Here is a 25,296-nt window from a genome sequence, read left to right on the forward strand (position 1 = left end):
CAAAAGACATAGGGTGACAGAACGGATAAAAAAAGATTCATCTATATGCTGCCTACAAGACTCATTTCAGACCTAAAGACACATGCACAATGAAAATAAAGGGATGGAACAGCATTTATCAACAAAATGGAAATAAAAAGATAGCTGGGGTAGCAATACCTGTATTGGACAAAACAGACTTTAAAACTTACAAGACTGTAACAAGAGACACATAAGGATACTGCAAAATTATAAAGGGACAATCCAACGAGAAGAGATAGCAATTGTAAATATCCATGCACCCAATGTGGAAGCACTCAAATACATAAAGCAGCTAATAACAGACATAAAGGAAATAACTGATAATACATTAACAATAGAGGACTTTGAGAATCCATTTACATTAACAGACAGATGATTTAAATAGCAAATCAACAAGGAAACAGTGGCTTTGAATAACAGTTTAGACCAGATGGATTTAACATATATACTCAGAACATTCCATCTTAAAACAAGAGAATACATATTCTTTTCAAATTTATATGGAATAGTCTTCCTAATACATCATAGTAGGCCACAAAACAGGTCTCAGCAAATTCAAAAAGACTGATGTCATATACCACGTATCTTTTCTGACCACAATGCTATGAAACTAGCAATCAACCACACGAAAAAATCAGGAAAGAACACAAACAGATGGACGCTGAATAACATGCTACTGAAGAATGAATGAGTCAATAAGAAATCAAAGAGGAAATTAAAAAATTCATGGAGACAAATGAAAATGAAGACACAACAATCCAAAATCTTCAAGATGCAGCAAAGGTGGTTCTAAGAGGGAAGTATACAGCAATACAGGCATACCTCAAGAAGCAAGAAAAATCTCAAAAGAACAATTTAATTTTACACCTAAAGGAGCTAGATAAGAACAACAAACAAAACCTAAAACCAGTATAAAGAAGGAAATAATAAACAGAGCAGAAATAAACACAACAGAAACTAAAAAAACCCAATAAAACAGATGAAACCAGGAGCTTGTTCTTTGAAAAGATGAACAAAATTGATAAACCCTTAGGCAGCCTCAAATAAACAAAATCAGAAATGAAAAAGGAGAAATAACAACTGACACCACAGAAATACACAGGGTTACAATATAATAGTATAAAAACTTGTGTGCCCACAAATTGGACAAGTTAGAAGAAATGCATGAATTCCCAAAAACATAGAACCTTCCAAAACTAAATCTGGAAGAAACGGAAAATTTGAACAGGCCGATTACCAGCAATGAAACTGAAGCCGTGATCAAAAGACTTCCAGCAAACACAAGTTCAGGACCAGAGGACTTCACAGGTGAATTCTACCAAACATTTAATGAAGAGTTAATACTACCTATTCTTTTCAAACTACTCCAAAAAAGAGAAGAAGGAACGCCTCTAAATTCATTCTATGAGGCCAGCATTACTCTGATACCAAACCAGATAAAGGCACTACAGAAAAATACAGAGAATCACAAGCCAATTATCTCTGATGAACACAGATGCAAAAACACTCCACAAAATAGCAAATCAAATCCAATAATACACTAAAAAAACACTCACCACAATCAAGTGGGATTTATTCTTGGGATGCAAGGGTGGTTCAATATTCACAAATCAATCAAAATAATGCATCAAGAGAAAAGATGTTTCAATAGATGCAGAAAAAAGATGTGACAAAATACAACATCCGTTCATGATAGAAACCCTCAACAAAGCAGGTTTAGAGGGAACATACCTCAAGATAATAAAGGCCATATATAACAAAAACCCACAGCTAACCTCATCATCAATGATGAAAAACAGCTTTTCCCTAAGATCAGGAATAAGACAAGGATGTCCACGCTCAGCACTTTTATTCAAGAGTACTGAAGTCCTAGCCACAGCAATGAGACAACACGAAAGAAATAAAAGGAATCTAAATTGGTAAGGAAGACGTGTAACTGTCACTGTTCGCAGAGGACATGATACGATCTAGAGTAAACCCTAAAGACTCTAACAAAGAACTACCAAAACGGATAAATGAGTTAGGGTCACAGGATACAAAATTAACAATCAGAAATCCACTGCATTTCTATACACTAATAATGAAGTAGCAGAAAGAGAAATTAAGGAAAAAAAACTCCATTTACAATTGTACCAAAAAGAATATGTAGGAATAAACTTGAGCAAGGTGGTGCAAGACCTATACCCTGAAAGCTATAAAACACTGCTGAAAGAAACTGAAGACACAAACAAATGGAAAAACATTTCATGCTCATGGATTAGAAGAACAAAACTTGTTAAAATGGCCAGGCTACCCAAAGCAATCTACAGATTTAATGTAATCCCTACCAAAATACCAATAGCATTTTCCCCAGAACTTGAAGAAATAATCCTAAAATTTGTATGGAACTACAAAAGACCCTGAATAACCAAAGCAATCTTGAAACAGAACACAACTGGAGGTATCAAAATCCCAGATTTCAAGATATACTACAAAGCTGTAGAATCAAAACAGTATGGCACAGGCACAAAAAACAGACACGTAGAACAATGGAACAGAAGAGAGAGAGCCTAGAAATGAACCCACAATTATACGGTCAATTAATCTTCAACAAAGGATTGCAAGGCAAGAATATGCAATGGGACAATGACAGTCTCTTCAACAAAGATATTGCGAAACTGGACAGCTATATGCAAAAGAATGAAACTGGACCACTTTCTCATACCATACACAAAAATAAACTAAAAATAGATTAAGAACCTAAACTGGACACCTGAAACCATAAAAATCCTAGAAGAGAGCATAGGCAGTAGTTTCTCTGACATTGGCCATAGCAACATCTTTCTAGATATGTCTCTTGAGGCAAGGGAAACGCAAACAAAAATAAACTACCGGGGCTACATGAAAAGAAAAAGCTTCTGCACAGCAAAGGAAATAATCAACAAAACTAAAAGACAGTCTACGGAATGGGAGGAGTTATTTGCCAGTGACATATCTGATAAGGGGTTAGTATCCAAAACATATAAAGAACTTGCACAACTCAACACCAGAGAAACAAAGAATCAAATTAAAAAGGGCAAAAGACATGAACAGACATTTCTCCAAAGAAGACCTACAGAAAGACAACAGGCAGATGAAATGATGCTCAACATCACTAACCATTAGGGAAATGCAAATCAAAATGATTAGGTATCACCTCACACCTGTCAGAATGGCTAAAATCAGAAACACAAGAAACAATAAGTGCTGGTGAGGATGTTGAGAAAAAGGAACCCTGTTGGTGGGAATGCAAACTGGTACAGCCACTGTGGAAAAGAGTACAGAGGTTCCCCAAAAAATTACAAACAGAATTACCGTATGATCCAGTGATTCCACTAATGGGTACATACCCAATGAGTACGAAAACACTAATTTGAAAAGATAAATACACCCCTATGTTTATTGCAGCGTTATTTAGAATAGCCAAACTATGGAAGCAGCTCAAGTATCCATCAATAGATGAATGGACAAAGAAGATGTGGTGTATAGAGACAATGGAATATTGCCCAGCCATAAAAAGAATAAAATCTTGCCGTGTGCAACAACATGGATGGAGTCACAGAGTATAATGCTAAGTGAAATAAGTCTGAGAAAGACAAATAAAATAACATATGATGTCACTCATATGCAGAATTTAAGAAATAAATCAAATCAACTAAGAAAAAAAAAGAGAGAGAGACAAACCAAAAAACAGACTCTCACCTACAGGGAACAAACTGATGGGTTACCAGAGGGGAGGCGGGGACGGGAGTGAAGAACATCGTAGGTGAAGAACACACTTACGATGATGAGCACTGAAGAATGTATAGAATTGCTGAATCACTATATTGTACCCCTGAAACTAAAATAACACTGTATGATAGCCATACCAGAGTTAAAAAAAATAAGTAAAATTAAAAAAAAAAAATTGCTCCAGTTTAAAACAAATAAGTGCAGCAAAACCAAAAGGGACCACACAATGAATGCCTACTCTGTGCCAGGCACTCAGAGGCATTCTTTTGGCACAATACATTTTTCTCCTTTTCTAGGTAAAAACTTTAAAGAATCTGCCAAAATTACAGGCTTAAAAATGGGATTCACCTTCCAAGTTTTAGAGAAGCACAATAGAGGATATGCATGCATGAGGAGATTTCTGGAAATGTAAGCTACTCAAAATAAGCAACCACACCAGAAAACAAAGGGCTCAAGCCACTGTACTATTCTTACCTGTGTGCGTTCCCATCTCCTCTCTGCAGAACCTCAATAATTTCCCGCACTGTGTGTGCAGGATCTCTGGGGCTCAGTAAATACAAGAGGACCTTCCTTCCGTATTTGTCATTTATTATGTTAGGCAAGGAACTAATAATTTCCTGTGAAATCAAAGACACAAAAAATGAATCTAGGTGCTTAAAATAATGTGCACTTGAAATCCAAGAGGTACGGAAGGGTACATTCTCCACTATTTTTCCCAATGTACGTAAAAGAAAATGCGGAGCTAAGTTTGAAATCATGTCATTAAAGCACAAGGATTTACACTCAGAACACAGACTGGAGTCTGCACTGTGACTAGCATTACTGAACAAATCCATTTATATAAGTGACCGAGCTCAAGGACTTAAAAAAAATATTTAACGGAGTTCTCTTCATTCACCATGACCAAGAGTTCTTAGGCCACTATTACTAGGGACACCGCTTGCTGGGGTCACTGAGCAGATACAGTCAATTTGCAGCTGCTTTAAATGCAGCATCAGCATCGATGAAGAACATTCTTATTAGAATTTCCCCACTGAGATGTATGTGAAGACAAAGGAACTCTGTTAAATCGCACAAGTGAATAAAGGCTTTTAAAGTTAGCTGCTTATTCATGGCAAATGAAGGCTGTTTAAGGATTGCATTGAAAACAAAAATGGGTGGGGAAGGAAATAAATGCAGAAAGACTCCACGGAGCAGTTACAAATAATTACACTCTATGACATTTCCAATCAACTAACCAAGAACAATAATCTCCTTTTCTAGTTGTCTGAATTTAAGTAACAAAGGCAATGTCATCCCCACCCCAACTAAGCTCCTGTATAAATGCCCTGATGTTTTCAGACAGGAAAGTCACTGTGAAAAAACTCCTGTATTCTTAAGAGAGAATCTGCAACAGAAAAAAATCGTTCCCCCCCACCCCAACATTCCTATTTCTCGCAACAAGCCCTAATAGATATTCAAAGCCATACGTGTTTGAGCAGCAGGGATTTCTGCAGAAGTGGCTGGGGCCACAGAAAAAATTCAGTCCAACACTTGAGGTTTTCAGATGAGGAACCCGTAAACGGGGCAGGTGACCTGCCCGAGGACAGTGGCAGGGCTCTGACTCCATGGAAAGGAATTCTCCGTGAGATAATATATACTTAGATGTTCTGATCTCTTAAGTAACTACTGATTACAGTGAGGTTAGTAATTTAACGCAAGGAACCGAGCCAAAGATGAAGTTGGTCATCGAGGAGATCACAACGCTACCAAATCTGTGACCCAGACATTGGCAATGCCAGCTCCAGATTCCACGCAAGAGCCATGGTTCTCTTTTTAAGATCCCAAGCTTCCCTCATTATCTGCGCAAAAGCGTATGGTGCTTCCTGTGATCACCAACAGAAGCGAACACTTGTTAAGAGCTTACCAGGAACCAGAGCCAGTGCTGTGAGCAGAACACCCTTCATCTTAAATACTCTTCACAGTACCTTGATAGAGGTACTAGGGCTCCTTCCATTTCACTAATAAGAAGCCCAAGGTTTAACGAGTGGAGTGACTTGCAGGAGAAGTATAAAGGTCACTCATCACCAGTTTGTTCTTTGTATTTGAGTATATTTCTGATGTTTATTTTGTGTTTTATAATGAGTAAGTCACAGGGCTGTAAAGTACAGCATAGGGTACAGAGTCAACAATATTGTCATGACCTTGTTGGGGACCAATGGGGACGCATCACCATGAGGAGCACTGAGGAATGTAAATAACTGTGGAATCATTATGCTATACACCTGAAATTAATATAATATTGTATGCCAACTTTACTTCAATAAAAAAAAAACTATGCAAAAACACAGGGAAAGGTTAAGATGGTAAGTTTGATATTATGTGTACTGTACTGCAATTAAATAGAAAAGAAAAGAAAAAAAAAAAAAAAGAACACGAAACCAGGAGCCTCTATCCCTATGGAGCTCAAGTTCCTAGAAGCTGGCAGCTACCTCCTCCTTTCCCCATAGCCCACCCCCCACACCCGGCCGGGCTCCTCATGTGCCCTCCTGGTCTGTGAACGCATCTGACTCCGTGAGCCCCGGGTCACGTCATGATTAACCGCTGAATGAATGGAGAGCAAGGACAAACTGCAAGGATGTGGAGAGCAGGTCCGGCTGGGAGAGCAGAGAGCGCTGTCTAGAGACTGAACTGGGGCTTGGTCATAAAAAAGGAGAGCGTAGGCTGTGACTTCCACCTGACATTTCAGGAAAGCCAGTTACTGTGAACAGAATGCTTAGTAACACTAAGCTGTCTTGGCTATTTTTAAAAGCACTGCATAATGCAACAGGTTTTGTGGTGTCTGGGTGGCAAATACCACATGTGACTCTTTGTAAACATCTGTGCAGGGTATCTGGTAACCCATCCGTTCTGCTACGTAAACGCCTTAGAAAAACATGGAGACCTACACGAATGCTCATAAAATCACGTGGGATAGCAAAATCTAAAGAGAACTGAAGTATTTTTAAAATTATAAACAATCTAAGTCTCCAAGAGAAAACTGGAAAAATTATTCTACTCATAGTACAATACTATTTGGCACTGAAAATCAGGGATTTAGAACAGGGTGGGCAAGCCATGGCCCGTGGGTCAAATCCAACCTGCAGCTTGCTTTCACATATCCAAGGAGATAAGAGTGGTTTTCATATTTTGAAGGGGCGTTAAAGACAAAGACAAAACAAAACAAAACAAAAAAAACACACAAAAAAAACCAAGGCAAGGGAACAGAGATCATAAAATGGCTCACAAATCCTAAAATAATTACAATCTGGCCCTTTATGAAAAACTTGCCGACCCCTCCTGAATCGCACAAAGGCAATGCCAAAAGAAAAAAGCAAGGTGCAGAAAAAAACAGACAAGGCATCGTTTATGGAGAATCTGTAAACCATATACATTTACATACAGTGAAAGGGCAAGGCTCCCAAACAACAGAGAATTCATCCCAGTGGGTATGGGGGAGGGTGGGATACACGGTCAGGACAGGTCCACAAAAGGCTCGAACTTCAGTGTGCCAGTCAGGTTTTACTTCTGGTCAGATGCTGGGAGGCTGGGTGTCTGCTGCATCATCCTTTGTACCTTTGTGTACGTTTAGAAGATAATATATTTTAAAGTATGCATCAATATTCTTCACTTTCAAACAGCAACTGGCCGGTTTGCCTACGTCCTTTTCAGAGGAACGTGCAGTCAGAGCAGCCGCACCACACCCACGATTCCAGGGTAAAAACGGATCCATTTTAGAAGCATGTTTATTTTGGAAAGTAAAGCAGGTGGAGAAAGAGGAAGGCTCAGATGACCGGGCTGTGGTTTCAACCTGACGTTTCAGGAAGTCTGGTTACCCCTGAACAGAAGAATGCTTAGTGGCCACGCTACGCTTTCTTGGGTATTTGTGAAAAGCACTGAACGCCACACCAGGTTTCGTGGTGGTATCGGCATTCCCGAGTTCCGTCGCTAGCTATAACAGAGCGTAAGGATACACAGTTTCGTCAGTTAGAAGCAAGAGTTCAGCACATGAGGCCACTCTCAGGGAAAGCTGCCCCAAGTATGAGCAAGTCATCAGGAATGTAGCTTAAGTAGTTGTGGGAATCAAACCGGTAAGCACAAGGAATCAACACTGTTTCACAAGCAACTTCTAAGTGGGATGAATGCTTGGGCAAAAATTAATCTAGCAGACAACGGAGGCAAATCCTGAAGGGAGTCTGGCCTCTCTTGAAATCCATTTGGAACACTTATGCAAATTGCAGTTGTTGTGAAAATATTAAAACAAAAGCGAACTTTCAATAGCCCAGCCTGTTTCCATTTTCGTGAAACAACTTTATTCATTTTGCCAATTTATGGCCTCACATCTCTGTCACCGGAATGAAAAACAATCATTATTGATTGGAGTCAAAAGGGTAATAAAGTCACAAGGAACATGCCAGAATACTCAGTTTGTGACATGAAAGTCTTGCCAACTTGTTTCTTCCCACAATCCTACCCCAAAGAAAGTCATCGCAATCTTGAAACAGTCAAGGGGAAAGTCGCAACATGACAGCGAGGGCATGAGAAATCCACACACACTGGGACCGACAGCTGGCATCTACCCCTGGACCAGCTGGTCCCTTTTTTCTACTACACCAGCTCTACCGGTCCAGGCCGGCTGCACAGAGAGGCCACAGCACCACCGCATGCCAACAGGTAAAGTCTCTTTCTGAACGTCCGCAAGGGAGAAGCTGCTTTTGTCACTAAGACTGGCCGAAGGGCCCCACCTGTATGTATGAAACAAAGGTTCGTGTAATCCAAGTCTATACAGATCATACTGTTTTAAGAGGCTTCTAATTTTGGTCACTGCTACTAATGTTGCAACTGCTCATCCCTACCCCCGTGACCTCTGTCATGCACCCCACACCGTTTATGCACTAGAAAGAAAGGAAGGGAAGGGAAGAAAGGATCACATAGTCAGAAGTCAGAAAAAGAGGCAGGCATCGCAGAATGCCAAAAGGACGACTTAGTTTTCCTGAAGGCAAACTTAGGGTTAAATGAACTGCATTTCTTTATTACCACTTCATGGTTGCTGGACCAGGCTACAAGGAACTGCTGAAATGAAAAGGAATTTTCTGAGAATTTTTAATAGGACTCCGACAAAGCTTTCACGGAAGCTCTAAGGAGTATCGCAATTGAGGGAGTTTTATCAGCTCCATCCAGGACGGGGCACTGATAAGTTGGGTAATTGTGCACAGGTCGTTTCTCCAAAGGAAGGAGAGAAAGGTCATGGGCATCCGCTCCCTGTGGGTTCCTGACTAACTGCAGAATTACTATGGCAATGAATTTCTGAGCAAACCCGAGCACTGCGTTGCTAATTTTTCATTTAGCATGTCCTGTGGTCTGACAGCCATGTTATCCTAATTTAACCAGTCTTTTGCAAATTTAAAATATTATTAATATCAAGTTACAGTATTGTTGTTTTATACAGGAAAGAAGCAAGTGTCCAAAACAGACTTAACTGAGTCAACTAAAAAAATAAATAAAAACTTGGTGGTAATCATTTTGCAATAAATGAGTATCTCAAATCAACACAATGTATTCCTTAAATTTACATAATGTTATATGTCAACTATATCTTATTAAAATCAGAAAAACAAAAACAAATGAAATACTAAACAAACGAACCAATTAATAAATAAAACTAACAAAATACTGGCAGAAAGCACACTTCCAGGTCTTTACACTTATAGGTATGAAGTCAAACTGACACAGCCACAAATTTAAGTTCTATCCAAGACCATCAGAATTAATTACTTACTGATATGATTATCTGCTTCACAAGCTTAGTATCATCAATACAATCAAATGCCGCCAATAAGACCAAATGGGAGTACTGTCCCTGTAAAAAAGGGAAGCCAGGAAAGATTAGAAACATGTACAGCCTCTCCCCTTTAGTATACCCGTGGAGTCACTTTATAAAGATTATCAACCCAACGACTATCTAAAGTGATAGAAACAAGACAGATAAAAGCCATTCAAAGGAACTTCCTCTCTTATCAGGACCTAGTTAATGATATTCTAGGTTGATTACAAGAAACAAAGAAAAGCAAAAGCACATTCTTCAGTATCAAATAGGCGAGACTCACTTGTTTTTTAACCAGGATGTAACACCTCTCAAAAATAAGTATCCTGTTAATAAATTACTACTTGAAATTAAACTCAAAAAGTTCAAGTGGAAGTGGGAAAAAACCCCAAGAATGTAGAACTACGTATATATAATATCAATCATGAAAAAGAAAGTATATAAACTCATATAATCACATATAAGATACAAAATACACATGTGTACATAGAAACTCCTGGAAGGAAGGACACTGTAATAGTTTCATTTTCTTTTGTATATTGTCTAATTTCTTTCTTTTTTTTTAATGTTTATTTATTTTTGAGACAGAGAGACAGAGCATGAGGAGAGGGAGACACAGAATCCAAAGCAGGCTCCAGGCTCCGAGCTGTCAGCACAGAGCCCGACGCAGGGCTCGAACTCAAACTGCCAGATCATGACCTGAGCCGAAGTCCGATGCTCAACCCACTGAGCCACGGCGGCGCCCCTATTGTCTAATTTCTTTAAAATAATCCTGTTTAATTAGAATAGAAACACTAAAAAAATAAACTAAAAAAATATATTTATATAATGAATATGGGGGAATTAGGTAAAAATAACCGCTTTTAATATAGCAGCACAAGATCAAAACATGTCCGTGGTGACTTAAAGGTCACCTCTTGAAATAAGAGAATTACTTCCGCGATGCTGACACTGTTCCAAAGTTTAAGAACTTCTACTTTATGAAAAAAAGCGTTTTCATAGCTTGTGGCATATTCTTTTTGTATCCTAGGTAATGATATCAATCATTTTTACTTGGAGAGGGTATGTGACTTCTGAAAATACTCATTCAGAGCCACGTATAAAGAACATGGCAGGTAATAATATTTCAGTTAGAAACTAACCAGAGAGGGATGCCTGGGTGACCCAGTGGGTTAAGCTTCTGACTCTTAATTTTAGCTCAGGGTCACGATCTCACAGCCATGAGATCGAGCCCCATATAGGGCTCCATGCTGAGCGTGAAGCCTGATTAAGATTCTCTCTCCCTCTCTTTCTACCCCTCTCCCTTGCTCACACACACACTCTTTCTCAAAATAACTAAACATTAAAAAAGAAAAAACTGGAGAAAACTGACAAAGTCTAACATCGTTACCATAAAGACCAACACTACTAAAAATGGGCAAAGAACATAGTTCACAGAAAACATGGGACAGCTGGCTTTAAGCACAGGAAATAATACTCATTAATTAAGGACAATAATTAAAACAACGAAATACCATTTTCCACCTATCATATAGGCAAAAGTGAAAACTCTTGCTAATATACTAACTTGACAAAGGTTTGAGAAAAACAGGCGTGCTGGTCACTGATGAGAATGTACAGTCATTCGACTTCTTTGAAAAGCCAAGTGACAACATTCATAAAAACTTTAAATGCACATACTTTCAGATCTAGCAATTCTATCTCCAGGCATTTATCTTCCGCAAAGGCACAAAGGGCATGTCCTTTAGCACTACCAGAAATAACAAAAAACTAGAAACTACCCAAGTATCCCACAGTAGGGCCTGGTTAACTGAGTTACGGAAGTCCTATAATGAAACACTATCCGGTCATTAAAAAGAACGAGGGAGGTACAAAGTGTGTGTGTGTGTGTGTGTGTGTGTGTGTGTGTGTGTAGAAATAAAAGGACCCTGAGGTGAATTAAGAGAAGCAAACAAAGCATAACAATGTGTACACAGCACACAACCACCAGTCTCTGATTTTTAAGTCCCACACACAGAAGCATGCCCACATACACAGTATCTCTGGGTGAATACAAAAGAAACTGGAACAGAACGTCAGTGACAAAAAGACACCTCTACAATTACAGCTGGAGATTTTTAATACACTTTTCTCAGCACCTGATGGAAGCAGCCAAGGAGAAACAGATCAGTAAAAACACTGATGAGATGAACAACGCTGTCAACCACCCTGATCTGACATTTATGGAATACCACACGCACCAATTCCACAAAACAAACTCTCCTCAAGATCCTGTGACAGACCACAGGCCAGGCCACAAGATGATAAGTCTTTATACGTGTAAAAGGACTGAAATAAGAGAGTATGTCAAGAATCCCCAAGACGTGGAAAATTAAACATGTCTAAATAACCATAAATTAAATCCATGGGGAGTTACTAGTTTATCTCCTCTCTTTAGAAGCAACTCCGTGGGATAAAAAAGGCACTGCGCTGTCCATTTCTTGTTACTATCATAATGCCTTGCTGGGATCAGGTTCTCCAAAACAAAACAAACACAAAAATCCCAAAACTGTTTATACAACTGTAAAATTAAAACAAATCTAATTTTATTATTTAAGAATGTGTTTTACTTTTGGGGCTACCTGGGTGGCTCAGTCGGTTAAGCATTAGACTCTAGATTTCAGCTCAGGTCATGAACTCATGGTCTGTGGGTTCGAGCCCTGCATCGGGTTCTACACTGACAGGACAGAGCCTGGTTAGGATTCTCTCTCTGTCCATCCCCCCCCCCCCCCCACTCTCTCAAAAAGAGAGAAAAAAAGAAAGAAAGAAATGTCTTTTACTATTAATACCTTTCAGAATTTTCTACTAACATTCGGTTTTTACTCATTTCTAATTTAAAATATTCAAATTAAAATGTTAGAAGATTTACTTCACGATGAAAAACAAACAGTAAAATCTCATATGTTGGAAACAACTCACTAGAGAATCTTTGCTTTCATTTTGTTACAGAAAAGTTAGCTGCCTTACATGGCCTCATACTCCCTCCCGGGTCTCCAGCTGCGAACGTCCATAGGCACCGAGTGCCAATTTATCGGTGTCCAAAGTGGCCACCAGCTGCTATGAGTTCTCTTTGCATTTCTCATAGGATACAGTTGTTGTGGCCAATTTTAGTTCCCTAGTAAATCAGAAGCTTTAACATATGTTTGCTACTATGTATATTCTAGAAATACTGTGGAAAACTAGTAAGTATTTAAATACATGGAAATACTATCATTCGAGGCCATTAATCTCTCTGGAAAAAACTTTTCATACCCTCTATGATTTCATGAGGAGAGCTTTTATAGCATCTCCAAAGGGTTCCAAAGAACTATAAAACTTAACAACTGGAATTTTCTCTGCTGACTTTACAAATTTATTCTAGACAGTAATTTCCGCATTTAATAACATAAATGGACAGATTCATTAAAGAAGTTAAATATCAGGTCTTCAAAAATATCTAATAAAAATGGAAAGTTGTCACAGTATGAAATTAAATGCAAAAAGGAGAAATCTCATTTAGTATAAACTTAATGCCATAAAAAGGCAGATGCACAGAAAGAGATTGTACTAAAATAATGAATAATTTTCTTGTTGGCAATTTTCTGAAGTTTTCAATTTTTCTACAATAGATGTGATTTCATTTTATTAAAAATAAAAAAAGGACAAAAAGCAAACAAAAAATAACAGAAATTGTACTTTTCTTATACTTACATTAGCCACCTTTTCAACGTAAGTCTTCATTGTTTTCACAATCACTTTCCTGTCCTTAAAAGAGAAAAGTTAATTTGTCTTACAACTTGTAGTTATGGATTAAAAACTACATGGCCAAAAATGTCTAGAATGCTAAATTTCCACCAGTCTGGCACACTTTTCTCATGAGTGAAAACAGGTACGTGGCCAGAACCAAAAACACGGCAATATACTTTAAGTCCTTCCAGAGCTATTCCAATCCTATTAGACCTGTACGTGACAATCCATCGTGACCTAAGTACGGAACCCTAAAGTTATTAGCTGTGAGGCAAACCCAGTGGAAATACCTTCTTTTACAGGGAGAACGGAGAGATCTCTTTCAGCGTGTGAACGGACTGGAAATGTGTAAGGGTGCAGCATACAGATGGTATTCAATACTTACTGGTTCACCAGAAACTCAAGTGGTATTCATTTAAAAAGTGGGCAAAGCACAACACTTTTACAAGACAAAATTATACTGATCAAGGAAATGTGGATCATTTCGTGTTAAACTCCTGCAACTAACACGGATCTTTACCTCATCCCTCAAAGTACTGAACACCCATGAGAGCATCATCTCACGCGTTCATCATCTCCTCCCGCCTCTCCCTCCCCCCACTAAGATCACTGAATGAGGAATCAAAGAACCTGACAGGTACCAAAACTTCTATACGGGTAAGCCTGATATATATATTGTTTCTACTTGCTTGACAGGTCCCTTCCCAAATAAAGACAACTCAAACTTTTTGTACTTTAATGAAAACTCCAACAGAGAAACACTAGGCCCTAAGAAAATCCAATTCCTGGGAGGCCCTGAGGCTCAACTTTGCAAAGATAATGTTGATACACATCAGGGCAAAGACCAAAGGAGCGGGAGAGTGGAGGGGAAGGCGGTTCAAGCCGCGAGCGACACACTCACCTTGGGCGTGCCGTGCCACAGGCAGTGCATGGCCACTCTGGCGCCATCGTGTGTGTGTGCCAGGTATATTACCGCCTCGCGGATGGCTTCGATCATTTCCTGGGGAACAAACGCCACCACGGCTTTATTTTGTCCTTTCCTCCTGCCTTTTTAAAATCTTCTACTGAGAACCAGTTACACACAGAGAATCACAGAGAGTAGAGGTGGAGAACAATTTCATTTTTAATCGTATAGAGACGCGTGCAGAAAACACAACCTTTTCCTACGCCTCTTTTTCGCCATCGAGGGCAGTGAATACCGGTGGTACGCGATTTCTATTAAAATACCCGAGGAGTTTTACCAATATCTATTCAGAAAAGTATGTATGTGTGTTGTATATTCTAAAAGATTTTTCAAGAAAAATACAGCTACGAAGTGGCTGTAGAAGGAGGGAGTTTTTAATAGTAAAGCCAGATAAAAAAGATACAATATTATTCCCTAAAACGGTCGTGTGTGTAATGAGCAGAAAACAAAACACTAATTTGGGCTGAAAAAGTTTCTCTTTTTCAGTCTGTCACTGGATTACTTCTAGAAATCATTTTCGTAATTCACCGTAAAAACACTCAACTGATATTTCCCTAAGAATAATGAGTCTGTTAGACTAGGTCCTCATTTATCAATGACCCCTTTAGTAAAATCCTAATTATTAATGTCTTACAAGGTAATTTAGCGTATTTTTAATCTTTCTGCATGGTCAATGTACCTAATTTCTTAACTGTATCTGGGAAGCCTAGCACATAGAGGTAAATGAGTTCCGACAGTTCTGCTAGGCCCCACGTTAGTCTGTTCCCGACTGAAAAATTTATATTAAATAAATAAAACATATACAAAGTCTCCGACCAGGAAAGAGACTATTTTCTTCAATAAGAAATACGTGATTTCATCCGTAACGATTTTGTAATCTTATCCCAGGATGGGTCCCAGAAATACAGCGCTCAGCTTACATATCTAAACTTATGAATCTATTCAAAGCTATCCAGTTGGAGAGTTAATGCCCCCAGGGCCAGGGAAGATTTGTCCCGTTACTGTACATTCACACCAAGTTCCCAATGATGTTCTGTGATTAATACATTCAACACTAAAAAATAAATAATAATGACAAAGATTTTCCACCACTGACTATATTCCAGTGCTCATATTCTCGTATCTCAAAATACTGTCCCGCCTTAAAATATCCAGGACTGTGAGATACTGTGCCCTGCAGAAAAGAGAGAAATCCCCAAAAGTGAAGCAGCACCTGCTACAGTCGTTGAACCACAAGCTGAGGTGAGCAGCTTACTCTTGGAAAATTCTCTTCTCTATGCCAACTTGTGAGAGGGTCAAAATTCCTATGAATGTTTAATCTGGCGTATTTGTTAAAAAGCAGTCAGGGTTATTATTTTAGTTACCCCTTACTAATAAAATGAGGACGAATGGGCAATGTGGTCACGGTTTGATGAGGCAAGCAAAGTTCAGGGGAGTAAATGATGAATTCTCATTTGTATTCCCATCGCTGACCTGAAGGGCAGTACAAATTACCTTCCCTCTCTGTTCCTTACCTTCTATCGTAGGAGGTCCAGTCTCTCATGGTCCGTTTAGTTTTACATGAGTGTCCTCCCCTAACCTTTTCACGTCGACGTGAATTTTGTATCAGCCTGGGTGAATTTCAAACTATTTGAATGCCGAGTATCTATCCGTTAATTTTCAGTGTGGTTAGCTGGAGGACTGGCTTATAATTAAAGTAAGTATCTGGCTTATAATTAAAATATAAAAACCCAACAAAATTCATAAAACTACAGTCAATTCCACAGTCTTCTGGCAAATTTCTAAAGGGAATTGGTAGACTCGTTCAAAGGGAGTTTAGTGCCTTATCTTCTCTAAATAAGGAAACAACTCTTTAAAATTTCCAAAAGACAATGTCCATTAAAGCAGTGTTTTACATTTTAATGTGGCTCTTCCTCTATGTTTGGTTTAAAAACTAAAGGCAAGAACTTACTGATCTTAGCTTGGCAGGTGCGTAGGTAAAGAAGTCCAAGAATACTTTATGCACCAATGAGTGCTTAATCACAGCTTCCCTGAAAGACAGACAAGGAGAAGAGAATATGTCAGATCTGGCACTACAATAATAGGGACACAGATAACCTCAGTCGTCCTAAAATACTCAAAGTAAGTAAAATGGTTTTAGAAAATGTTGTCTGTCACAAGCAGAGTGCATCTTTTCAGTAATACACTAAGAATTAAAAACGACAACAACAACAAACTTTTAGATGATAAAAATCGTCCACTAGAACCAAAACCAGAGCACAAATGTCCAGTATCTCTAGAGGAAATCATCATTCCAAATAACTTTCTCCCATCTTCAATAAGGACATCTACATTTTCTTACCCAACAATGGACTTGTGATTAGGAATCCCTATATGCATCTATTTTCTTATAGCTATTTTCTGTCAAGCACCCTTCACAACGCTTAGTTTCATAAAATAACCCTAGCACAATTAAAACATGAATAGAAGGAAACAGTATCAGTGACCTCAACAACACCGAATCGATCTAAGCTTCTTAGCGCAGCACGTGCTGAATTCAGACGTACGGTGGAGGCTCACGGTCAAGGCACCAAAGACCTGGAGCTGATAAGAAGTATCTACGCAGCTGGCAAACACATGTGGCCTTTATGGGCAAAGCACTGCTTCTGAGTGTTTTGGAAATATTAACCCATTTAATCTTCATAATCCTCCTCGGAACGTGTACTACTATTATCCCAAATCTTGTAGATGTGGAAACTGAGGCACACAGAGGTTAAGTTATTCAACGTCACAGCTAATAATTGAGGGGGGCACCAGGATTCACAACCAGGCAGTTTGGGTCACAAAGGATACCCCTTAACCACTCCACTATGGTACAAACTCCAGGGAGGCCATATGCCTGAGCATCTAAGTTTTATGATCCAATTCAAATAATTGAATCTATTTGGGTAACTATCTACCTTTCCTCTGCAAGGGTTATAGAACAATTTCTTCCTTCGAATGCCATCTGTTAAGAAAAGACAAAAACAGCTTTCTTACTTTTGGGCCATTGGAGTTAGAATCTGCTTCATTTCATCCATGATAAGCTCTAGCTTTTCGGGCTGTACCTCTAATACTTTGTCCAGAGTTGGGTGATCTGTAGACTGCAATGAGGAAAAAAAAAAAAAAAAAAAAAAAAAAAATTAAACTCCTTTAAATTTAACCGAGTTTCTTCAACATCACAGCAAAGACAAATCAATTATAGTTATTTTAAATAAACTCAATATAAATTTCCGATTTCCCATATTCACATAACGAACGCCCCGCTGTAGATACCCCCACAGAGTAACCTGATTTTCTGGTTCCCACTCTATACACCCATCAACGTATTTAAACAACCGTCCAACTCAGCCAGTCAACAGGCACCTTACCTAGCACGTACTTCATCGTAAGATCAGGTAGTCAGCTCACAAATTCTTGCCACCATGGATATTCCCAGAGTGATGGTTACAAAAGAAACGAGCTAGGAGCTGGACCTGACTAGGGGAAGCACTCTCTGGAGAGAGATGGGTGCATTTAGGTCCCAAGGTCTGAAATAGACCCTTTCATCGTCCTAGTCCCCTTACTGGCCTCTAATGGATTCAACCTTGTACCGTGCCCAAGGCTGGTTCTCTCTACTCCCTTTCCTCCCTGGATTCCACCTAGAGAAGGACAGTCCACACACAGGAAGAAACACAGAAGGCAGCTACAGGGAGCCCGATACATGTGAGCCCGAGCTGGTTAGGGGGTGGTTACAAAGCTCTGCTAACTATGAAGAGACCTCTACCTCAGTCCAGCAGAAACGGATGTCCTGAAGCATCACGCAGGGAACTCAGGAGAGAGGAACAGTGCAGTCTAATTTAAAGGGGATTCAGACATCGTGCCCCGGAAGAAAGGGAAATGGAAGTCTGATCATTTGCTCATCACACCAGAGACAAAATAATCCAAGAGAACGAAGGGTAGGAGAATCTCTTAATGGACCAGACAAAGCAGAAATAGAATATTCTGAGACCAGGGCACTGGAACGTCAGGAACGGCACACGGAAAAAGTAAAAGCGCCAGCGAGAATGTTCTGGAAGGTCACCTTGTAGAGCTGAAACGTGTTCCCGTAGAGCTCCTCCGTCAGCATGTTCCTCTGCTCCAAGACGGCCCTGTCATTGTACGCATACTCCACGATGGAGGACGCCTCCGCGTGCCGCAGCATCTTCCTCACGTGCCCTTTGAAACTTCTCATGATCTCTGCAATCTGCGGCTTACTCCTAAAGCCAGGGATGGTGGGAGAACATCAGCAACAGGAGGAGGAAGTGGGGCGGCCACAAAACCCAACTTCTCCTGAAACCGGCCCATTAGAACACGGGGCAGCCCACCTGGGGCAGGAGAGCCACCCGCCTCATCCTCCCCCCCTCTCCCCCCCCGGCCGCCTCCCCGCCATTATCCCTTATTGGCCTTGTCCTCCACCCCCCCCCCCCCCGCCCAGCTCCCAGCCTGCTCAGGAGCCAACTTGCTCCTGGCCGCTGAGACCTGACTTTGCCAAGCAGCTGAAAGATCCTGAGCAAGTTACTTGAATTCTGTGACTCAGCTTCTTTGGTCACGTCACAGACAGAACATGGTCGAGGTAAGAGGTGAATGACTTAAATGCACAGAGAAAGTGGCCAGCACTGTGTTCCTAGCGCCAGGAGCCCATATTAAACTGTTTGGCGTGAAAAAGTAGGGGAGACGGAGAGAAAGGGAAGGTGAAAGACCAAGAGGCCAGGAAACAGGATCGTCTAATTGAAACAGGACTTCAGGGTGCCTGGGTGGCTCAGTCAGTTAAGCGTCTGACTCTTAATTTTAGCTCAGGTCATGATCTCGAAGCTTCATGGGTTCAAGCCCCACACAGGGCTCCGTGCCGATGCTATGGAGCCTGCTTGGGATTCTCTCTCTCCCTCTCTCTGCCCCTCCCCACTTGTGCTGTCTCCGTCTCTCTCAAAATAAACAAACTTAAAAAAAAAAAAAAGGACGTCATTATAAGTATTTACGTTACATTCTAACATGATCGAGCAGCTGATAATTACAGGCAGAAACACATTTTTTGAAAATTCTGTCAACTGAACTTTTCTATGGTTAGCACATCTGGGCACGTGGTGCTCAAACAGAGAAGTCAGGGCAAGCCGCAATTCCAGCTACTTTAGGAAGTGTTCCCATCCGGACGTTCCCTAACCTACTGACCCCACCGGGCCTCCTCCCTTTCCCCTCCCAGCCCTGCATCTTCTAAATACGGGTAATGAATTCTAAGCTAATCATTCAATTTCTCTTCTTCCAGGATGTCAAAATAAGAGTGGAGAAGGCAGTATCATCATTCACATTACTTGGATAATTGTTTTTCACACCATGCTCCCCAGCAACACGACAAGCATCTCCCCCGGGCTGGTGATTATGATCCCAGACCAAGTGCCCAAGTGTTGTCCATGCCTTTAAAAGACTAACGACAATATATGTTATAAACAAAACTCACCCGTACATGAGAAATTTCTTAACAATATTTCTGGAATACTTAGCTTTACTCAATTGGACAAAATCATCTGAAAAACAAAATACATTATCATGAGCTGACAAGCTCACGTCGGCCCTCCAGTATCAGAGAACTGTGTAAACACACAATCCTGGGAACAAACAACTCTCTTACTCGCCCCACGCAAAGAACCCATAGAAACAAAAAGAGGTCCTGCAGAGAACACATTGCTTTCCCTCAACAAGGATGATTTTCCAGGGCAGTCCCAGGTATCTCAAGAGAAAAAGTGACTTATTGTAAAGCATTACGATTAATCTCCAACAGAAGAGACCTACCTCGCAGCTCCTCAAAAGCCTGTTTTCGCTGTTCTTCGTTACCATACTGAATGTAACACTGGATCACACGAGTGGAGTCATGAGCAAATGCCATCTGCAGGGAAGACAGTTCGGGCTGTTAGACGGATCTCTCTGAAGAGTTCTATCACAGCACTTCTGTTTTGCTGCTACTTTCCTTCCCAGGAACAAGGGAGGGTCTTCATGGACAAAATCAAACCTAGGTTACTCGCGAGTAGAAATGCTCGTTTTAATTGTACAAAATGACATTCCTTGGTTCTGCCGCTTACCGTCCAACACTGGGACAGATTTAACCATCTTGCAAGATTCCTACCATTATAATTAAAAACAAAGCAAATCAAACCAAACCTCTTTAATGGTTATACATACTATTATTTCTCATGGCTCTGAAAGTTACTTTGCCTAAAGGAAATTTTCCAATTCAAAAATTTTATTATTCTCTGATTTTTTTTGTTTACATAAGTGATCTAAGAATGTCTGGCCTTGGCAACATAAGGTATAGACAGAAGACTGATCTAAAAGCCTTGCTACACGAGTAGCAAGTCATTTTTTGACTTGTTGGAACTAAAAAATTTAAAGCCAGAATGAGCAACAAATAAAAAGCACTATTAAAGTAGACTGGTGGGGCGCCCAGGTGGCTCAGTTGGTTAAGCACCTGACTTCAGCTCAGATCATGATCTTGCGATTCCTGGGTTCGAGCCCCGCATGGGGCTCTGCGCTGATAGCTCAGAGCCTAGAGCCTGCTTCAGATTCAGTGTCTCCCTCTCTCTCTGCCCCTCCCCTGCTCACACTCTTTCTCTCTCTCTCTCTCTCAAGTAAACATTAAAATAAGCAAATAACATGGCACAGTAAAGAATCATTTTGCATAACTGATTATTTATGGTTACTGATCCACGAGTCCTGCGGTGAGGATCTGATTTATCCAGTAGTTGTGAGGGGGGTGGAGGTGGTATATGAAATACCACAACTTTTCGGGGTGCCTGGGGCTCAGTTAAGTGTCTGTCTCTTGGTTTCGGCTCAGGTCATGAACTCATGGTTTGTGAGTTCGAGACCCATGCCAGGCTCGTTGATTTACTTTAAGTAAAATTTTTGAAAATGAATTTTTAAAAGATCATTGATATTTTACTAACTCCCCAGGAGTAAGGTCCCTCACTACGAAAGGTTTTATTTACTCAGTATCATAAAAGGTATTTGAAATTTGGGGCTAAATACATTTAAAACTGTATCGCACCTATTGGGAACAGTCACCCAGCCTTTACTGAGAGCGGGCTGGTTTCAGTTGTTACAAATGCCATTACCAGCCTGCCCTACTTACTGTTTTAATCTTCCCTTGAATCAGCTTCTGCAAATCACCCATCAACTTGACTCTCTTTTCTTTGTCACAGTCTTTTCTACAAATGAGAATAAAGGAGGAGGAATCACGGCTGAAGTAAAGACGTTATTTCCAACACAAGAAACTAAAAACCACACCAGGGTACGTCCGCCCAGTTAGAGGGATTTTTCTCTCCGGAGGCAGCGGACCTCCGAGGTGAAAATTACTATTCCAGAGCAACCGGAGAAAAGTGATTTTCTCAAAGACAAGAACTCATGTCACAAGGTATAATTTTATGCATCAGCTTACATCTTCATGGCCCAAACCTCAAATGTCAAGAAAACAATAAAACAAGTCCAAGAGACCAAAGGCTTAAGTATCTCAAAACCTAGCTGGTAGGAAACTGTCCTTCATTTTCTCAGAACTCTCCCAGGAAGAAATTTCCAACCCATTCTAATTCTCATACGTTTTCATAAACATATGTGACATCATCCTATGGATCCCACACGCGTGTGCCGTGGGCAGACATCTGATACCGAGGTCTCTCCTGGAGCGCTGGGTTCTCCGCGAATATCCCAAGCGCTGCGCAGTTTACCTTAGGACATCTCGCTATGAACGAGGGGTGCCCACAACCCTCCACCCTCTCAGAGGGACTAACGAAGAGGCCGTCAGGTGGCACTACCGTCGTAAGGTCTCCCAAATCTGCTTCGCTCGAACAACGATGTCATAGTTGGTTTTATCACTGAGCTGTCTGCTCTGTTTCAGTTCCTTCTTCTTCTTTTTGAAGTCATCCCACTTCGGTTTCTTGGCCGCTGATTCTGGTCAGTAAAGAAATTATTTTCAATTACATTAGTTCCAAGTGCCACAGACCACTATCAGTCAGGTACACGGGGCAATCACTTATCGGGATCAACACTCCTTGTAAAAACTAAAAGGTGAAAAACGTCATTCCCCGTAAACTTATACTTTCCTTCACTTTCTGAGCAGTTTATACATTGTAAACTTAGTTGAAACCAATCAACCATTCGGTCACCAGCTTTGTACCGATTCTTAACAAGACACCTATTAAGAAAAAAACAAAACCAAAAGGACTATAAAAGGAACTGAAAAGGGTTAAGCTTCTTTTTCAATTATAAAATAAAAATTCTACTTTAAAACACCACAATCGTTGGACTTCAGGTATAATCAATTCTTAATGTAAACAAAATTCAGTCCAAACTAAAACAGGGGGGAAAAAATTATTAACATTCTCAGTACTCTGAGGGTTGTTACGTACCTTTGAACTTTTACAACAATGCTGTGAGGAGAACACTATTAATATGCCCTTTTTCCCATGAGAGGAACAAAGGCACTAAATAGTTCCGTTCCTTGTCCAAGGTCAGGCGCATCCTAAGTGGTAGAACCAGTGGGAACCCGAGAGACCGCTCTCAAACTTCCTGCCCTGCTCCCTCTTACTCAGACCTATGCATAATCAAAATTTCTAAGTCTTCTCCAGAGTAATGCTCTGTAAATCTTGTATCTTCCAATGAGTATTTTGTTTCCTTCAAAATCTAAGGAACTTATCAACTGAATCAAAAAACCCCGTAAGGCCTAACAAAGAACAATTTAATAAAACGGGTATTATTTACGCGAGTGTCCCGCAAAGAACCCTTTGGAGAATTACTGACTTCTAAACCTCTCCCCTTCTCGGACTGGAAAATGCACTCATTATAAAACACCTAGAAAATGCAACAACATCCTATCACCTCAAAACCTACACATTGACCGGCAACTTCTATTTTCTTCTTGCCATTTCCCTATGCCTGTTTTATATTCATCTTTAAAAATTCCGGATCTTACTGCTTCAATTCAACATTATTATACTGTAAGCATTCTTCCATGAAACAAAATTATTTCTCAAGAACGTAACTTGTAGTAATTTTTAACGGCCCGTACAATTTACGACAATGTATTTAATTATTTCCTTTACTGTTTACTTATTTGTTCCCTGCCTGGTAATCAGAGATGACAGGAAAGAGCGGGCGCATTTCCCATTCATACTAGGTGCACTGTTCGCGGCGCACTGTACGGAAGAAGGCAAGGGCTGCTCCGGAGCTCGTGTAATTCCACAAAGCTCTGGGCGCCCTTGACACCTGCCACACCAGGTTGCAACATACGTTCACAACTTCCGGGATCTCTAGTACCCAACCTCCCTCAGTTGCCGATATAAAAACATGAGAAAACCCAATCAGAGTCAGGAGCCGATCTCCCACAGCAGAAGGAACCAGGGCCACAGGTCTTCACGTGAGCAGGCACGTGTTCAAAATGCGGTGGCGAGAACTCTAGCAGGGAAACAGACTTAGCACCTGCTAGAGAGGCTACGAGAAACAGCAACTCTGGGGGGGCGGGCAGGGTGGAGAGAAGGATGAAGAGACAGGGATGGAGAGAAAACAGGCGTGCTGGAGCATAAAAGGATCCTGCCAGCCGAATGAGAAACAATGGGATTTCCCTTCCTTCTTCCGTCCCCACCTCCCCGTCCCCCTCGTGGGCGGTCCTCCACATCTGTCCCCACCTCCCGTCCCCCGGTTAGCAGTGCTCCACAGAGCAGAGCCAGGACCCGGGCTGGGACACCAGACTCAGAAGGCTCCCCGCAGTGGTCTCAACTGGCAGCAAAGGAGCCGTATTAGGAGTTGCCATGTTGAGGACAATGAGGACACTGGAGAGATCCTCGTGACGCTGCAGAGAAGGGTGCACGTCTGTCAGCACACGACATCCGGGAACGGCTTGTCTGAGGCCAGGACCAAACCACGCACAAGTGGCGGAAGGTGGGGGGGGGGGGGGGGGCAGGGGATTCGCCAGCAGAGCTCTGGGTGAGGAACCATCCCTCGAACATAACGACGAAGAAAACGATTTGTTTCAAGGGGCACAGGAGCCCTGCCAACGCTTTCATCAGTCAGCAGCTGGTCCTGAGTCTCAACCTGCCATGTGTCCACTACGATGGCCGTGCCCCGTCTCCAGAACCGTGCTCCAGATCCAAGCCACCTGGTGGGCGGACTCTGTTAGACGGGCCCAAGCTCCCAGAGGGCAGGCTCTACACGCCTCCTGTTGACCAAGGCATCCTTAGCCAAGGGAGATACTGAGCTGAAACACACTGGTTCTTTAAGCTTCTATGTTGCTTATTCGGGGCCTATACCCTTACTGGTTGTTACACTTTTTCGTCCCCATCTCCTGGCAAGGTGCGCAGAAAACTCACATGTTTCTTGGTTGAACCATTCAATCAGTCAGTAAAATCTGGCCTACAGAAAGGGACGTTTCACTGAGGTTCTACTGCAGAAAGCTGTCACAGCTCAGCTGAACTCCATGGCCAGGATAACTGAGCAAGAGCCTAGGAGATTAGGCACCCCAAGCACCGGAAGACAACTGTGCCCAGGGAAGGTGCTTTCTGGTGTTTATCTAACCCCATCTACTCCCCACCCCAAATGCTGCCTGTCAAGGAACAAGAATGGAAGGTCTGTACCAATGGCACAATGGTGTCCACACTGTCCACAAAGACGATGCTCAAGGAACCAGTGCTTACCATCACTTTTACCATCCGCCTGGAATTTTCTCTTCCTGTTGAATTTATTTGCCTGCTGGAATTTGTTCTTTGGTATTTTATCCCCTTGCTGCTTATTTTTGAACTGCTTTACACCTTTTTTCCCGGGTTTTGTGGCACATTTCTCGAAGTTCTTAGGTGTGATTTTAGGTCCACCTTCCTTGACAACTTTTCCTGGAAAGGTCTTTGACGAACCAGAATCTAGGGACAATAATAATCATGAGAGT

The 25,296-nt window shown here is 41.1% G+C and overlaps 1 protein-coding gene across 3 annotated transcripts in view; it reads right to left on the minus strand.

The window, feature by feature from the left end:
- The window catches only part of PUM3 (pumilio RNA binding family member 3), a 335,043-nt gene that overhangs the window by 11,095 nt on the left and 298,652 nt on the right, over positions 1 to 25,296 (minus strand). For 2 of the 3 annotated variants that reach the window (XM_053205310.1, XM_015064499.3), the window contains 12 exons: positions 25,052 to 25,270; positions 22,178 to 22,313; positions 21,499 to 21,574; positions 20,166 to 20,259; positions 19,834 to 19,900; positions 18,424 to 18,598; positions 17,361 to 17,464; positions 16,294 to 16,372; positions 14,280 to 14,378; positions 13,343 to 13,396; positions 9,569 to 9,649; positions 4,246 to 4,388 (listed from right to left, as the gene is read on the minus strand). In XM_053205310.1, coding sequence (XP_053061285.1) covers positions 4,246 to 4,388; positions 9,569 to 9,649; positions 13,343 to 13,396; positions 14,280 to 14,378; positions 16,294 to 16,372; positions 17,361 to 17,464; positions 18,424 to 18,598; positions 19,834 to 19,900; positions 20,166 to 20,259; positions 21,499 to 21,574; positions 22,178 to 22,313; positions 25,052 to 25,270 — 1,327 coding nt within the window. The remainder of the gene's footprint in view (positions 1 to 4,245; positions 4,389 to 9,568; positions 9,650 to 13,342; positions 13,397 to 14,279; positions 14,379 to 16,293; positions 16,373 to 17,360; positions 17,465 to 18,423; positions 18,599 to 19,833; positions 19,901 to 20,165; positions 20,260 to 21,498; positions 21,575 to 22,177; positions 22,314 to 25,051; positions 25,271 to 25,296) is intronic. The other variant, XM_053205311.1, reaches the window with a different exon arrangement.

The sequence above is a fragment of the Acinonyx jubatus genome, chromosome D4 (assembly GCF_027475565.1).
Source record: "Acinonyx jubatus isolate Ajub_Pintada_27869175 chromosome D4, VMU_Ajub_asm_v1.0, whole genome shotgun sequence".
Taxonomy (NCBI): Eukaryota; Metazoa; Chordata; class Mammalia; order Carnivora; family Felidae; genus Acinonyx; species Acinonyx jubatus.